Source organism: Muntiacus reevesi, chromosome 1, assembly GCF_963930625.1.
Source record: "Muntiacus reevesi chromosome 1, mMunRee1.1, whole genome shotgun sequence".
NCBI lineage: Eukaryota > Metazoa > Chordata > Mammalia > Artiodactyla > Cervidae > Muntiacus > Muntiacus reevesi.
Genome location: NC_089249.1, coordinates 173750057 through 173766521, shown reverse-complemented (window position 1 = coordinate 173766521; position 16465 = coordinate 173750057). Strand labels below are relative to the sequence as shown.

The following is a 16465-nucleotide window of genomic DNA, read 5'->3' as shown; positions in this document are numbered from 1 at the left end:
GAGACTAAGTGAAAGCCCAGCCACAAAAGGACAAATCCTACGTGATTCTACTGATACGAGGTACTCGGGATAGTCAAATTCATAGAATCAAAAAACAGAAGGTGGCTGCCAGGGGCCAGGGGAGTGAGAATTCAGAGTTAGTGTTCAATAGGGGCAGAATGTCAGTTTTACAAAAAGATGAAAACACCCCAGAGATGGATGGAGGTGACTGCTGTACAGCATGATGAGTAGCCTTCTCACTCCCGAACTATAAGCTTAAAAAGGCAAAGAAGGTAAATTTTTTGGTATGTGTGTAAGTGAAGTGAAAGCTACTCCCTCAGTCATGTCCGACTCTTTGTGACCCCATGGACTGCAGCCCGCCAGGCTCCTCTGACCATGGGATTCTCCAGACAGGAATACTGGAGTGGGTTGCCATGCCCTCCTCCAGGGGATCTTCCTGACCCAGGGATCAAACCTGAGTCTCTGGCATCTCGTGCACTGGCAGGCGGGTTCTTTCCCACTAGGGCCACCTGGGGGTTCCAGTACCGGGCTAAGACTCGGTGGCATCCGTATCACGTCCCTGTGTGTGGATTCTCTCCCGACCCTGACATAAAGCTAATCTACCTTTTGGGGGGGGGGGGCATCTAGGCTATGTAATGTGGGTGGTTTCCTCCGTTCCAATCTCACCAGGATTTTTAAGGCAGAGCCAGGATTGCCAAGCATGGGTTTGGAACCCAGGCCGTCTGGGAGCAAAAGCTCGACGTGAAGCCCCGGTGTGGCCCTGCGCGCGGCCACGAGACCCCTCTGTGGCGGTGGCCTGCGTGCTGAGCCCACACGAGCCCTAGGCAGACGCGGCACAGGGCACAGTCCTCAGGAGGAGCCAGGGAGCACCTCACGTGGAGGATGGGCAGGAAGGTCCACCTGCACGATGGACATCAGGCGGGAATGAAGCCAGACTGGAGAGGCGTGTACAGACCCAGGGCAGCTTCTGGCACCACGGCTTATTCAGGGGCAGCAGGACCCCGTAAGCGTCCATCGCAGGATGAAGCAGGCGGAATGCTGCAGCACCATACGGCCAGGACACGCCAACATCGTCTTCCCAGGAAGAAAGGGAGGCCTGTCTTCTCGGGGTTAGCAGTCCTCCATGACTCAGAGTTTCTACCTCTGGAAATCTGGGCGTGGATTCTGTCTGTCCAGCCTTGCAGTCTGGCTTCTGCAACATTCTGGGGAGACCAAGGCAGAGTTCTTCCAAGTGTAACTCAATTCTCCACCTCAAGAGATGGGGGTCCACCTTCATGGGCGTGCAGCTGGCCAAAGGGATTCTCTGTGAATCCTCAATCATCCAGTAAAATCTGATTTTATGCAAAGATGGGTCATTTTATCTACTTTATTTTTGATCATGCCATGTGGCTTGTAGATCTTCGTTCCCAACCAGAGATCAAACCCGGGTCCTCAGCAGTGGAAGTGCGAAGTCCTAACCACGGGACCGCCAGAGAATTCCAAGGATTCTGTTATTTTAAATGACAGTTACCAGCAGGGGGTACGGGCAAGAGTTGCTCCTCTTACAACAAAAGGTTATCTTCCTTTTTACCTTGAAATATTTCTTTTGAGAAGAATGTGTGCTCTGGAAGGCATCTCACATCTTTTTGTTACTTTGGCATCCATGAAAAAAAAAAAGGTAGATTTCACCCCCCCCCCCACCATGATTTTGAAACTAGAAACTTGTTGAAATCAGCATTCTGATGATAATTCAGAGTCTGAGTCTATTGAGGGGGAGAAAACAAAGAAATGTCAATGGCATACAGAAGCTAAGGCTGCGTGGAAATGGAACGTCTAAGCCACTTGATTAAGAAGGAAGGTGCTATGAGAAGGAAGCGTCCAGTTCCGCAGGGCAGGGGCAAGTGACCACACTCCAGTGGCTTCTCACTCGGGCAGCATATGGAACGAGAAGGAAATCCAGGAAGGAGGATTTCAAAACTGTGAGCACCTCAAGTATGTGTTGGTCAGCTGTGTCAGCCAGCCACCCGTGCTCAGCGGGAAGCCGGGAGAACCTTCCCGGTCAGGGCCCCGTCGAGTCCTTGGCTCGACCTGCAGCCCCGAGTGAACTCTTGCGGGTCCACTTAGGGATGCCCGCGCACACAGCTTTGTCAGCAGTTATTTCAGCCGCGCCCTCGACGGCAGCTCCCTCGACAGGGAAGATGAATGGGTGGCCGTGCTGAACTGTGCGGCCCCGAGGGTCCAAGTTCTTTCTCATTATCCCCTCCACTTTTCCATCTAGGTCTCCCTAAGGGCTCACGTTCAAGTCCACAGAGAGCGAATCCAAGGCTCTCGGAACCGGCTGCCCTTCACCCACCCAGACCACAAACCAGCCAAGTGTCAGGAAACCTCGGGATGCTCAGACGTGTCTCCTCCAAGAAGGTCAAGCACTTAGGGGTTGTTAAAGGTCTTATAGTTACATAGGTCTTCAGAGAATCAAAAAAATACATGATTTGAGAGAATAGCATTGATACATATACATTACCATATGTAAAATGGATGACCAGTACAAGTTTAATGCATGAAGCAGAGAACCCAAAGCCAGTGCTCTGGGACAACCCAGAGGGATACAGTGGGGAGGGAGGTGGCGGGGGTTCAGGACGGGGGACACATGTGTACCCATGGTGGATTTTTGTTGATGTATGGCAAAAATCATCACAGTATTGTAAAGCAATTATCCTCAAATTAAAATAATTTTTAAGAAAGAAAAAAATTATTTGCCTTTTTTCCTTTCTGTATCTGAATTTTCATCTTTAACAATAAATACATAATAATGAAATCATGAAAAAAAATATACAGACCATGGGGCTGCAGCAGAAGTCAACAGCTTGCTTTTTACTATTTCAGTCTTATTTATGTTTTAAGGGTTATCTGTGCAAAATGCCACGTGTAGATGAAGGAGCAGTGAAGCTGGTCAGTCCTGAAGGGCAGGTGACCAACCTGTCCCAGTTCCCTGGGGCTTCCTGCGTTTTGGCACCGAACATCCCGCATCTTAGGGAAAGCCAGGGCAGTCAGACAATCTACTCCGAGTGCCTACAAAGCCAAAGCAGCTTCGTTACCTTGGCTGAGTTCCTCACGTGCTATCTAAACTGTGTTCTAGGTTCCATTTAATAACAGCATCATTCTAGGTTCTATTTAATAACAGCACTCTTGAGAAAGAAAGAGGAATCAAATCAACTGTTTTGTTTTCTGAACCCAGTTTTTTGTCTTATCATGAGACTCATCCCACCCACCAGCATCAATCTTGGGGTGGGGGGCTCCGACTGACTCCAGGAGCCTCCATTTGCTAAGAGTTCTTGGTGGCATTTTTGGACACACACACTCTGAAGAGACTCAAGTGATCTTAAGAAGACAATACCACCACACATCCCCTGGAGTGAACGGACTCTCTCTCTGGGTTTCCCAGGCAGATGCTGTCTTGCCAGTTTCTCAGGGTCTACCTTAAAAGGCACGCTGAGAAGCAGCAGAGCCTGACCCCGTGCAGAAGGGGAAGGATGCGGGAGCTGATGCTTCACGAGAGGTTCCGCCACAGGCCAGGGGTGCGCGCAGTCAGTTATGGAGGCAACGCCATGGGCGTGCGGGCTCCCACAGCCCTCCCCACCCTGCCCCTGCCCTCGCCCCTGAAGCAACCACCCCGCAGTGCGGGAACCACCGATCTTTAGGAAGCCCTAGGATGAAATCCACCATTCCCTCTCCCGCCTGTGTTCACATCTCCCCCTCTCTACCTACGCTGCAGGAGGGAGGTGGACCCTGGCAGGCCAAGCCAGCCACTGCCGACAGCTCCCGAGCCTCTGGGGAAGGGCAGAGCAGGCCAGGGGGTGTCGCAGTGGGCGAAGGGTAGGGTTGAGACTCCCCGGAGCGCAGAGTCAACAAATCTGGGGTCCAGAGGTATCGCTGGTATCAACTTGTAGGGAACAGTTTCCATCAGGGTAGGATCTATGTTTGGTCAGTTTTCCCTCTAATTCCCAGACGATCACTCCTATGACCTGGCCATGTGTTGGCGATTCTATTCCACTGCTCGGAAAGGGTCTCTTCTTCTCCCTAGGAGGACTGTTTTGGGTTTTCAACAACAGGAAACATGCCCGGGGTAAAAAGGCTTCCTTCAACGACGTCTAGCTGAGGTCAGGGAAGGTTCAGGGACGCCTGTGCTGAATAAGTTCCAGAATAAGGCCGAGCTGTGTGTCAGAGGGACGAAGGATTTGGGGCTCTTAAATAATCTGTTGTAGGATGCGTCTCGGGGTGAGACACAGAGAGACAAGTCTCGGCAGACTTCTTGGGAAGAAGATGTGGTTGGGAGAGGATCTGATGGAGGAAGGGGAAACTGAAGCCACGGTGACTGGTTGGGGGCGATGTCATGGGGCCACCACCCGAGGCCCTGAGCTAGTCATCTCGGGTACATGAGTTATGACGGGGTCCGGCCATCCAGGGAGGCCATCGGCAGGAGCTTCCCTGGCAGCTGACCCATCCCGAGCACTTGGTAGGCTGGTCGGCCTCATCCCAGACCCACTGCCTGCTGCAAAGCTGAGGATCCCCGGTTTCACAGCTGTGTTTCTGAAGACAAGGTTTCCAAGAGCATGTTGCTCTGCTAGGCTTCCACAAGCGGGTGCACAGCTGGGGTCAGGCACCCACTGCTTGTTTCGTCCAAAGGCTGGGTTTGTTTTCTACCCCACCAACCTGTGAGAGTCCCCTGGACTGCAAGGAGATCAAACCAGTCGGTACTAAAGGAAATTAACCCTGAGTGTTCATTGCAAGGACTGATGCTGAAGCTGCAGCTCCAATACTTTGGCTACCTGATGCGAAGAACTGACTCATTAGATTAAGACCATGATGCTGGGAAAGACTGAGGGCAAAAGAAGGGGGCAGCAGAGGATGAGACGGTTGGATGGCATCACCGACTCAATGGACATGCGTTTGAGCAAACTCTGGGAGTTAGTGATGGACAGGGAGGCCTGGAGTGCTGAGATTCATGGGGTCGCAAAGAGTTGGACATGATTGAACAACAGCAACAATAAACCTGTGTGAGACACCTGCTGGGACTGAAACTTGTCCAAAGGATGATCTTTTCATAAACGCTTCCACGGACACCTGTGAAATAAGGAAACCATATCTGTTTTCCTCGAGGATACAAATGACCTCTTCTGGGAGTTTTTTTTTTTTTTTTAAGGGCATCCAATGAAGACATTTTAAAAATACAAGAGCTGTGTGGATTTTTTTTTTTTTTTTTTTTTTAGCAAATTTAGGAAACGGTCAGCTTCCTGCTTCCAGAGCACCCAAAGTCAGTTAAAGGTAGAACCGAATGCTGCTGGAGTATCTCGTCCAAGCAGATGTCTGAGCAAACCACCATCTCCGGCAGCCCGGGAAGCCGATGGGAGGGCAATACGGCAAGGCGGGGGCAGGAAGGGCATGTGGGGCGGCCCTGTCCAGCATCACTGGTCAGTGTGGTCATCCGGGGCTTCATTTGTTTTTAAAATTTTATTTATTTTTATTTTTGGCTGTCCTGGGTCTTCGCTGCTCTGCTCGGGCTTTCTCCAGTTGAGGCGAGTAGAGGCTGCTCTCTAGCCGTGGTGCTCAGGCTTCTCAATGCGGTGACATCTCTTGCTGTGGAGCACTGTGACTTTAAACTGGCTAACACAGGAGCTGCCTAGATCAGCTCAGATCAGATAAGGGGGCGTCCAGCCTTGCAGACCCCGCTCTCCGAGGCAGGCCACACCCTGCAGGTGATGCATTTGACTGCAGTATGACAACCTAGCACGCTGGTCGTTTTCCATACGACTAGATTCAGTCCTTTACGCTTGCTCTCATCTTCCTCGTAGGCAAAGCGCCCCAGATTCTTGGGTTTCACAGGGCATCACGTCCGAGGTGACCAGCGGTGGAGTCAGAGTCCAGGCTGATGGAGCCCTGAGCAGTGCATGTGGGCACAGGAAATAAAATGTCCCAGCAGGAAGAGAGCGCCAGGGCAACGGGAAAATGCAGGTTTTGAAGGGGTTGCTGGGGCTGCTGCAGGCCCGCCTAACATCTGTTTGAATCCTACGTTTGATGCATCTTAAGCCTAATTGCTCTCGACCCCCAACCTCCCTATTATCGGAGTATTAATTACCTGATTGAAATTCTGCCCTCATAAAAGCATGCCAGCTTCCTTTCTGATATATAAACCATCTCATCATCAAAAGTTAGGAGGGTACAGGGTACCTGGCACGGGTAGTCCATCAAGGACAACCACAACCTCTGTAGAAAACTGTCTGAAAATGTACTGTTAAGCCAGGTTCTTTCCTGTGACTCCCAGCAGAGTAACGGGTTGTAGGATCTGCTATTTGAGAGCAATGTATGTCCCCTGCTCTGTGACCAGTAGGAGGGGGATGACGGACAGTATGGAATCGGAAGCTACCAACTTGGGCAAGAGTTCCCCTATACTGAACCACTTAGGCATTCAGCACACGTGGCCAATGAACTTAGTGGTCTTTCTGCCATAACACATCTTACTTTAGAAGCCAGTGTTACAGTGTGACTGGTATCTGAGATCATTCGGTTCCATCCCCTTTTGAGGTTTTCCAGACTAGAATAACTGGGCCATTCTCCACGATGTAGACCTTTGGGACCTAAATTAGCGTTACATCTGAATGCTCCCCAATTTTTTATTAAGGGAAGTCAGGATTCTGCCCTTGGACATACCCTTGGTACATCTTCCCATTTGGGACCAAAGAACGCACAGGACTAACTGAGCCTGTTGTGTGGGTTCAGTTGCTCAGTCATGCCTGACTCTTTGTGACCCCATGGACTGTAGCCCACCAGGCTCCTCTGTCCATGGGATTCTCCAGGCAAGAATACTGGAGTGGGTTGCCATGCCCTCCTCCAGGGGATCTTTCTGAACCAGGGATTGAACCTACGTTTCCTGCATCTCCGGCACTGCAGGCGGATTCTTTGCTACTGAGCCCCTGGGGAAGTCATACTGGGCATCTGTGGTTCCCAACACCTTAGACTAGAACATTCCAGGTACCTGCCAAGAAATATACCTGAAACTCACAGCCCTCTAAATGTCCAGCCAAAGTTTGGTTGTGAAAACAGACTCCACGAAGGATTACAATGAAAGTCATGACATCTCTGTGTGGTCTAGTAATTCAAAGTCACCACTAGATTAAGCCACTTCCTTAGGGAACTGTCTACCTGCATCAGTAACTGCAGCTCCCAGGAAACCCGCATTAACCGAATTGCACTTTAATATGACGATGGCTCTTGCCTGCCGTACAATTATAAAGCCCCACTCTGCTCCTTTGCTATATTCCAATAATATCCATGCATACACAGGAAAAAAAAAGAAAACAGGGCACTGAGGACCATCACGAGAAGCATCCTGTGTGGGAGAACTTCTGAAGAACGGATGGCAACCGTATCATCAAGAGGTAGAGATGAAAAGTAAGGGAGTATCGGCCCTCCCGCAGGAACATTCCAGAACCATCTCCTGTTGCCACCATCCTTTCCCCTTGGCAAGAAGCAGCCAAGGCCCCTCTGAGGGGCTCAGCAGGAGACTGGAATGTGACTGGAGAGGCATCACCCATCGGACCTCACTTTCTACAGGTCAGTGAGGCCAGCAAGGAGACTGTGATTGCACATCTCCCTCCAAGGAACACAGTAAACGGGTCCATAATTAGGTTCTGTTCTCTGATGGGGTTTTTAGGAAGAACTATGCCCGGGAAAGGGCAACTCCCCGTTGATGGAGCAGCTTTGGAGAAAGAACCCCAAAGTCCCAGATGGGGGTATGATAGTCACAGGCAGGCCCCGCGGGATAGTGTTAAGTCTCTGGTTTAGGCCACTGGGGAAGCAGCCTGACTCTACGTCCCAAATAATCCCAATAAATCAGCACAAGGAGTCTCCTCACTCCAAGAAGAAGTGTATATCTCAAAAGCCTACCTACTGGTGAAGCGTGAAAAGCTTCCCCACCAACAGAAGGAACATGCAGAGGGGCCTAAAGACACGCTTGCTTTTGAGCCCAGTTCAGAAAGGGGAAGCCCCTGCTGGAAGACCAGAGTGAAAAGGATAGTTCACCCCAGCCAACAAATGACAGGGTGAGGATACCATCTGTTACCGGTCCTATTGCAAAGGCTTTCCAAAAGGTAATTCCTCTTCCTGTTCGGAACCAAAGAATGTCGGGCTAACTCAGTCGCTGGTGATCAGTAGCTCCTGACAACTTAGGACTAGAACACAGTCACTCCAGGCACCTGCAAGGACTATGAAAGTCAAAGTGGAAGTCAATCAGTCGTGTCCGACTCTTTGCAACCCCATGGACTATACAGTCCATGGAATTCTCCAGGCCAGAATACTGGAGTGGGTAGCCTTTCCCTTCTCCAGGGGATCTTCCCAACCCAGGGATCAAACCCAGGTCTCCCCCACTGTGGGCAGATTCTTTACCAGCTGAGCCACCAGGGAAGCCCTGGAAGCAAATTCACTCCAGCCAGCAAGTCACACAGTGAGGATACCATTTGCTATTTATCCTATTGAAAAGGTGTTTTCTTTTTAACAAAGGTAAATGTTTCTGAGAGTACAGCGGGGGAAAAAGCCAGAGGAGATGAACTGATACAGTCTTTCCTGGAATTTGGCATTCCATACCCAGAGCCCATAGAAGCATACCCTCTTCAACTCAGGAAGGCTATGGTTGGGAATGTGTCTGCAGGACACAGATGTGGGCACAGAGGTGTCAAACAAGGACGCTGATCAGAGTGACTCACAACGGTAAACATCACTGAGAAAGTAAGTCGGCTCGCCAAGTGTCGGTTCAGTCCACTGGGGGACGTGTGCAGGAGGAATGTTACGTAACTATTAAGATGGTGGCATACAGGCGTGCTTGCTGACATGGGCAGGGGCCTGAAATCTGGCATCGTCTAGCAGAGCAGGGAACACGCCGTGTGCACGAGGGGTCTGCAGGCCAGTGGAAGGAAAAGGCATAGACTGTAGACACGGCTAGGAGGATACACCTCAAAATGTCAGCACTCACGTTTCTTAGGGGGTATCTGGGAGAAGTACATTTTCTTCAGTATGTTTATCTTTAGCTTCTCATTAATCACAGCGCAATTTTCAAAAAGTACTTAAAATTAAAAGCTTAACGTTGTTGTGCTTAACAGTGATGTAGTCAAATGACCACCTAATACTATATATATTCTAATCTACACATATACCTACGTGAAGGCAGATCAACGTCATGCAGGGTTCATGGAATGTGCTGTCTGGGAGAGCCGTGACGACTGTCTTCAGGTTTTACCAAAGCTTTCCTAAAGAGCTCCCCATGGGTAGGATGTCTACATTTCTCCCAATAATGAAATCACGTGTCTTTTCCTCTACCTTATATAAATCACCAGGATAAGAGATGTCATTACACAGAGGAAACGAACCTGCCTTACAAACTGGCATGCGTTCTTAGCGGACAATAAAAACTGACTCTGATGCACGAGTTACATTCAACCCTTGGTTTTGCTGTACTCAGAGGCTCAGGCTGACCCTGGGTTTCAATGCGCAGTGGGTTCCCTACAAGAGAACCCTCCAGTTTCAGACTTTCTAAGGTTGGACTGGGTGTTCACATGTGCAGTCACGTTCCTCACTCACGTGTCTGGTGTCCGTTGTCACACGCGTGCGTCCCCTACAAGTGGTTGCGCTTTTGTGTACCTTACTGCGCGGTACTGTAGAGAGGACAGCAGCGCAGCATCTTTATTTCAGGCCCAGGACGTCTGGGAGCAAGCGTGGGAGCAGCTTGATGTCGCTGGTACTACTGAGAAGCACCAGCTGTTGTTCTGTGTTACTGTGCTTTCCAAGGTACTGTACTGTAGGATTAAAAATGCTTTTTTCATTGTGTTTTTTATGTATGTTTTGGAGAAAAGTATTATAAACCTATGGTGCTCAGTCGTGTCCGACTCTTTGTGACCCCATGGCCTGTAGCCTGCCAGGTTTCTCTGAACCTGGAATTTCCCAGGCAAGAATCCTGGAGTGGGTTGCCATTTCCTATTCCATGGGATCTGCCCAACCCAAACTGAACAAGCGTCTCTTGCGTCTCCTGCATCAGCCGGCAGATTCTTTACCACCAGAGCCACCTGGGAAGCCCATGAACTTATTAGCGTGCAGTACTGTAGGTCAATCGTGTCAGCTGGGTGCCTGAGCTAACTCTGTTGGACTCACGAACAACCTGAGCTTGTGATTTCACTCTCAGAATGGAGCTTGTTTGTATGTAGACTTGCTGTAGTTGTTTCCTTTTAGTCTAGATTTTCAGATAGATTTCTTTTTTCTCTTTGACTATTTGCTCCTGTCTTTTACTCTCATTTAAAATACTACTTTACTTAAAAAGAAAAAGCAAAGCAAAAAAAAAAAAAAGAACTACTCTAAGAACACCATATAGACTGGAAATAAAGGGTTATTCTGTTAAAAAAAAATTAGCTAAAAGAACACTGACAGATAATATCAAAATAGAATTTAAGGCAAAATCTTTTAATTTGGGAAAGAGGAAGACTACATACTATTAAAGGAATGCTCTATTAAGAAAGTACCTTTCATTCTGTTAGTATTATAATAAGATGTAAAATTCATAATATTATAAAATATTAATTTTGGTTTAAAAATAAATTTTACTAATTAGAAAAAGGAATAATTTAAAACAAAATAAAACACTACTTTAACCTCCAACAGAGCTGAAAGGCTTGACTGTGCATGGACCCCTCTGTGCCCCACAGCCCAGTACCTGCTAACTTCTCCAAGGGAGCAACACTCACATGTAAGCTCGGGTGGTAGGTCAGCACACCGTTGTCACACAGGGTGACGTACTTCTTCTTCCATTCCTTGTTTAAGGATTTGCCACTGCGCTTCAGCAGCATGCCCTACAAGTGAAAAAGAAAACAGGCGGAAATTAACATAAACCATCAAGTCCTGCGAACATTTTTAAAAAAGAGTAGGCACATAGGTAACTTTTAAATTGTTAAACTTCCATTTTCCCTTTGCCATCTTAAAATGGAAATGACACTTATTTTTGGCTTGGTCATTCAGTTTTCCCCTTTCTTTTCCAAAAAATATATATACATTCAACCAATTTCCTTTTGTGTATATGAGTGCAGAACTTAATATTGTGACATTAACAAGTGCTAAGATGTGTCATTTCTTCAACCAATATAATACAAACCATTGTGATGTGATACATCACACCTTTTCCTGTAACTAAGCTGTAAGCACATGGAGCTCCTAAAGGTATTAAAAAGGATTATAAATTTCCTTTTCTAAAAATAAGACACTAACCATATTCTTCCTTTACGATATTTACAAATAAGAACATTTTATCTTACAGTTTTTCACTTCAGATCTTAATTTATTAAAAATGAAATTCCATTTGCAAACTTAGCAATGGCATTTAACAGATGAACTGTGTATAATTTACTTTAATCCATTTTTAATGAAATCATATTAGAGCTTCTTAAAAACCATTCAACACTTGAAACCGACACACAAGTATATTTAATCCAGTCTTCCTTAGATGACTGATGAGAATTTGCTCTTGTTTTTACTGCCAATTCCCAGCAAACCTTCTGTCTCATTTCTAGGCTTTCTTGAGTGAAGAAAACCTTGAGCTCTGCCAGGCCCAGCACCTGAGTCTGCACTTTCTCTCTCCCTGCTGGGGCTTCAGGCCCTCCTGCACGCATGCGTTCCGAGTTGCTTCAGCCGTGTCTGACTGTGTGTGACCATGGACTGTGGCCCGCCGGGCTCCTCTGCCCATGGGATTCTCTAGGCACGAATACTGGAGTGGGTTGCTATTCCCTTCTCCAGAGAATCTTCATGACCCAAGAAACGAACCCAGGTCTCCTGCATTGCAGGCAGATTCTTTACCATCTGAGCCACCAGGGAAGCCCCACGCCCTCCTAGTCAAGTCAGTTTTAAACTTGCGCTTGCACATCTGGATTCGTCTAACTCTCGTCCACAGAAACAAAGGGGATCAGGAGAACCTCCCTCCTTGCTCTTCCTCTTGCTGCTCACTTATTAATGTGATCAGGGCTTCCCTGGGGTCCGGTGGTTAAGAATCTGCCTTCCAAAGCAGGGACGCGGGTTTGATACCTGGTCGGGGAACTAAGATTCCACATGCCTTGGAGCAACTGAGCCTGTGTGCACCAGAACCAGAGAAGCCAGCAAACTGGACTGCTGAGCCCGTGCTCTGGAGCCTGTGCCCACAGCGAGAGAAGCCTGCCCGTGTGCCGCGACGACAGCCAGCACAGCCAAGGCAAGCAGAAGTCCGCGGTCATCAGTATGGCCGAGTAAGACCAAGACTAACGCGGGTTAATTCACCCAGATGGAGGCAGACGGAAAACGGTCAGTCTGAGACAGAGTCTGACACCCTAAGGAGGTGAGGCCTCCCAAGAACTTTTACCAGCCCCATTCGCCTCCTAATTCTATCAACCAGGAACCAAAGTACGAGAAACAACCAAGAAGGCCTTTTTTTTTTTTTTTTGCATGGACTGCAAAAGCCTGTTGCATTTGTGACCCCATGGATTGCAGCATGCCAGGCTTCCCTGTCTTTCACCATCTCCTGGAATTCGCTCAAACTCATGTTCATTGTTTCCCAGTATTATAACATTGTTTTTTTATGGTCAAATTTTACAAATATAATGGATTAAAGAAAGCCAAGCACTGAAGAATTGATGTTTTTGAACTGTGGTGTTGGAGAAGACTCTTGAGAGTCCCGTGGACTGCAAGGAGATCCAACCAGTCAATCCTAAAGGAGATCAGTCCTGGGTGTTCATTGGAAGGACTGATGCTAAAGCTGAAACTGCAATACCCTGGCCACCTGATGTGAAGAACTGACTCATTGGAAAAGACCCCGATGCTGGGAAAGTTTGAAGGCAAGAGAAGGGGACGACAGAGAATGAGATGGCTGGATGGCATCACTGACCCAATGAACATGAGTTTGAGTAAATTCTGGGAGTTGATGATGGACAGGGAGGCGTGGCATGCTGCAGTCCGTGGGGCTGCAAAGAGTCAGACACGACTGAGCAAATGAACTGAACTGAACTGAGCCATCTGGGGACTCTGACCACGATATTTATTGTTTCTGAGGGAAAACATTTCAGACTTTGAGGCAACTAACAAGTAAACCTTTGGAAGATCATTTTTTGCAAGTTCTTATTTAAATAAGCACATGACATAAAGCTGCAGACCTGGATTTCTTGGAATCTAATCCTATATAAACCAAACAGGACACTGAGACCAACAAAGCGAACCAGCTCCACAGAAAAACGTTGGCTACCATCGGAGGTGATACAGGTTTCAGGGCACAGTAAGAACTAGTGTGTATATGGGGTCTCAATTAGTGACAGTGAATTAGTGGCGATGAAAAAGCAACCACTTAACATCACTAAAAGTCCCTCCCCAGTGGGATTTCTATGATTTTAAAACAGCCTAAGAAGTCTGACACAGGGACCTCCCTGGTGGAGCAGTGGTTAAGAGCCCACCTGCTGATGCAGGGGACACAGGTTCGACCCCTGGTCTGGGAAGCTCCCACGTGCCACGGAGAAAGCAAGCCTGCGCACCCAGAGTTACTGAGCCCACACTCTAGATGCCACGTGCCACAGGCACTGAAGCCCGTGTGCCCCAGACTAACCCCTGATCCGAAACCAGAGAAGCCACCGCCGCCATGAGGAGCCTGCCCGCTGCAAACAGAGAAAGCCCGTGAGTAGCAGCAAGACTCGCCACAGCCATACAAATAAATAAACTTATACACATTTTTAAAAAGCCAAATACAATTATGCACACACAAACATTGTACACACACACACACACACACACACATATAAACAAGCTCTTCTGTAGGCTCACATTTTCCCACCCTCCATTTCGGATGGAATTCCAGCAATACCAGGGGCTAGGGTTACTGTGTGTTATCATTGGCTAAGAGCTGCCCTGGTGTTTCAGAAAACCTTTTCTTTTTAAGATATTTTACTATTTTTATTCATTTATTCAATTGGCTGTGCTGGGTCTCAGCTGCAGCTGTGGGCTCTAGTTCCCTGGCCAGGGATCGAACCTGTGCCCCCCGCACTGGGAGTGCAGCCAGCCACTGGGCCACCAAGGAGGCCCTCCGCAGAAAGCTTTTCCTCTCTTCCTCAAGTGAAAGACAGGCCGAAGGTCCCCCTCCGGGGCTCCATGAAGAGGGACACACAGGAGTCCTCAGGCCGTCTTCGGGGCACTTTCAGGAGCAAGTCCTGCACGGCCCGGTGAGGGGAATGAAGACTCCTTTTTTGAGGGAATAAAGGGACAATTCACCAGGAGGCCAAGTGAAGAGGGGACATCATAGTTTTCTGGGGACTTAAATTAGGCAATTTGTTGGGTGCTAGGAAAACAATATCTTGCTAAAGAAAAATCCGAATCTTTACAATCTTACATAAACCCCGTGGTTCACCTCAGAGGATTATCTCTGATTACCTACACTATTCAAACACTGCAGAATTTGGCAGACCTGAAGACCACTCTGGTGTGCTCCGAGTCTCATTTCTGTCCTTCAGTCTTGGCCCCAGCTGGGTTTATCATTCCCCCCGTCAGACACCAGGTGGGGACTGACTGAGTGGCTGCCTGGCTCCTCGCTTCACACGTACACACACGTCGGGGCCGCCCGGATGCCAGTCTGGGCAGAGGTGGACCAGGTAAGACGCACGTTTCTTTAAGTGGCCTGAGCACGCGCTGACGCGTTTCTAAGCATCGTTGGTTCTCTCGCTCACTCGTCCCCCGTCAGCAGCAAGGCAGGGGCTGCTGCTATTACTGCTCCCTCGGTTGGGACGTGAACTCTGACCACAGAGGTGAGGGCGCTCGTTAGCTGATGGGAAGTGATGGGATTAGCCACCCTGCCCTCTCCACTCCTGCTGTTAGCACTGCGGGCTGCTAAGTTCAGACCTGGAAATGACCACCATGGTCGAGCCTACCAGTGTCCCCGCCATGACTCAGCCCAAAGCCTTCAGTCCCAAAGCACCAGCTCCTTCTCTCCCGGCACAAATCCCCAACCCAAGAGCAGCGGGTCATCCAGGATCCTCAGGTCACTCAGGTCTGATTCCACTCCTGCGGAGTGGTGGCCGATCGGTACTGCTATTTCATATTCACACAGTGAAAGAAATGACAAGCACCCTTCTAACAGGAACAGATTCAAATATGCCCCCTAAAATCTACTGCACGTGGACCCAGAGGAAGAGGTTTCTGTTTGCTGAATCTTAAGAGTACCCTGAGAATGTCCTAAACACTGAGTGTCCTTGAGACAGGGGAGACCGCGATGAGGAATTTATGGAAGCACATCTCAAGGCTACTAAAAAATTCCAGGAAGAGGTGGTCAGGGCTGTTGCGAGGGGAGAAGGTCAGATCTCCTGATGGAGGCTCACCGAGGCCCAGTGAGGCCACCCTTCCAGGAACGGCCTCCCTGAACTGTGCAGGGAATGAAAAGTTTGTGTCTACATTTCCAGATCTCATGATGAGTCAAGAGAGGAAGAAAAACTGGAGCTTTCGGGACAGCTCCTTATTGTAGAATGTCGCCAATGGATTATACACCATCTGCGTGTAATTCAGGCCGAGCCCAACACACGCGCAGGTCAGACGGAGACCCCTCTGTGCTTGTGACCTGGTGCCAAGAGTCAGCAGAAGGCAGCAGCGGAGTCTGGACCAAGGCGCTGGACTCACAGCGGGCCACGTGGGACTGCCACCCTATCAGACAACGGCCATCCACGGCCTTTCACTTCCTGGAAGCGGAGTCCTGGATTAATGCCCACAGCTCTAGACGTCAGGGTCCACTTGGGCACATATCCATGTGAACCTTTAGTAAAGGTCAGCCACGACACCAGGAGAAACCAGCACGTTCGGTGGTCTCTCCGTAAATAACGAAGAGAGCCCCATCCTGAAAAACATGATGGGAGGCGAGCTCTTTGATGAATTACGGTAGGAAGTCAGGGCTTCGGAGGCAGCAGGCAGGACAAACTCGTGTAATCAGAGGTTCAATTGGACTTCAAATGAGGAGACTCAGGAAACAGCTTCAGTGGATTCAAGACGTGTTTCCTGTTGCTTCTATTTTTTTTTTCTTTCTTAAATTAATTCTAAACATTGATTTTTTTAAAGAGTAATTTGTATCAAGTGGGAATCACAGAATAGCAGAATCTCAAGAGGCTCTTAAAGTTGAAACATTCAGTCCCGAATCTGCTAGATGAGCTTTTGTGCAGGATCCCTGCCTGGGGCCACCCTGCTTGAGCATCCCTGTGGACAGTGGGCCCATTGGTCTAGATCCCTTGAGCTGCCCGAGCAGGAGCCCATGGGTGAGCAGAGATGGCGCGGAAGGGCGGGGGGGTTGGTCTGAAAGTCTGGAGCAGAGCCTGTGCCAGCATACCCTGACTTCAAGGGACCAAGGCTAGTTGCTACAAAGGTCCGGTAAGATATCACAGCTACACAGCCAAGCCTGGTCTTAGCCCCCAAC

The 16465-nt window shown here is 48.8% G+C and overlaps 1 protein-coding gene across 7 annotated transcripts in view; it reads right to left on the bottom strand.

Moving 5' to 3' along the window:
* The window catches only part of AGAP1 (ArfGAP with GTPase domain, ankyrin repeat and PH domain 1), a 567532-nt gene that overhangs the window by 199435 nt on the left and 351632 nt on the right, over window positions 1-16465 (bottom strand). For all 7 annotated transcript variants that reach the window (XM_065917019.1, XM_065917020.1, XM_065917018.1 and 4 more), the window contains exon 10: window positions 10761-10865. In XM_065917019.1, coding sequence (XP_065773091.1) covers window positions 10761-10865 — 105 coding nt within the window. The remainder of the gene's footprint in view (window positions 1-10760; window positions 10866-16465) is intronic.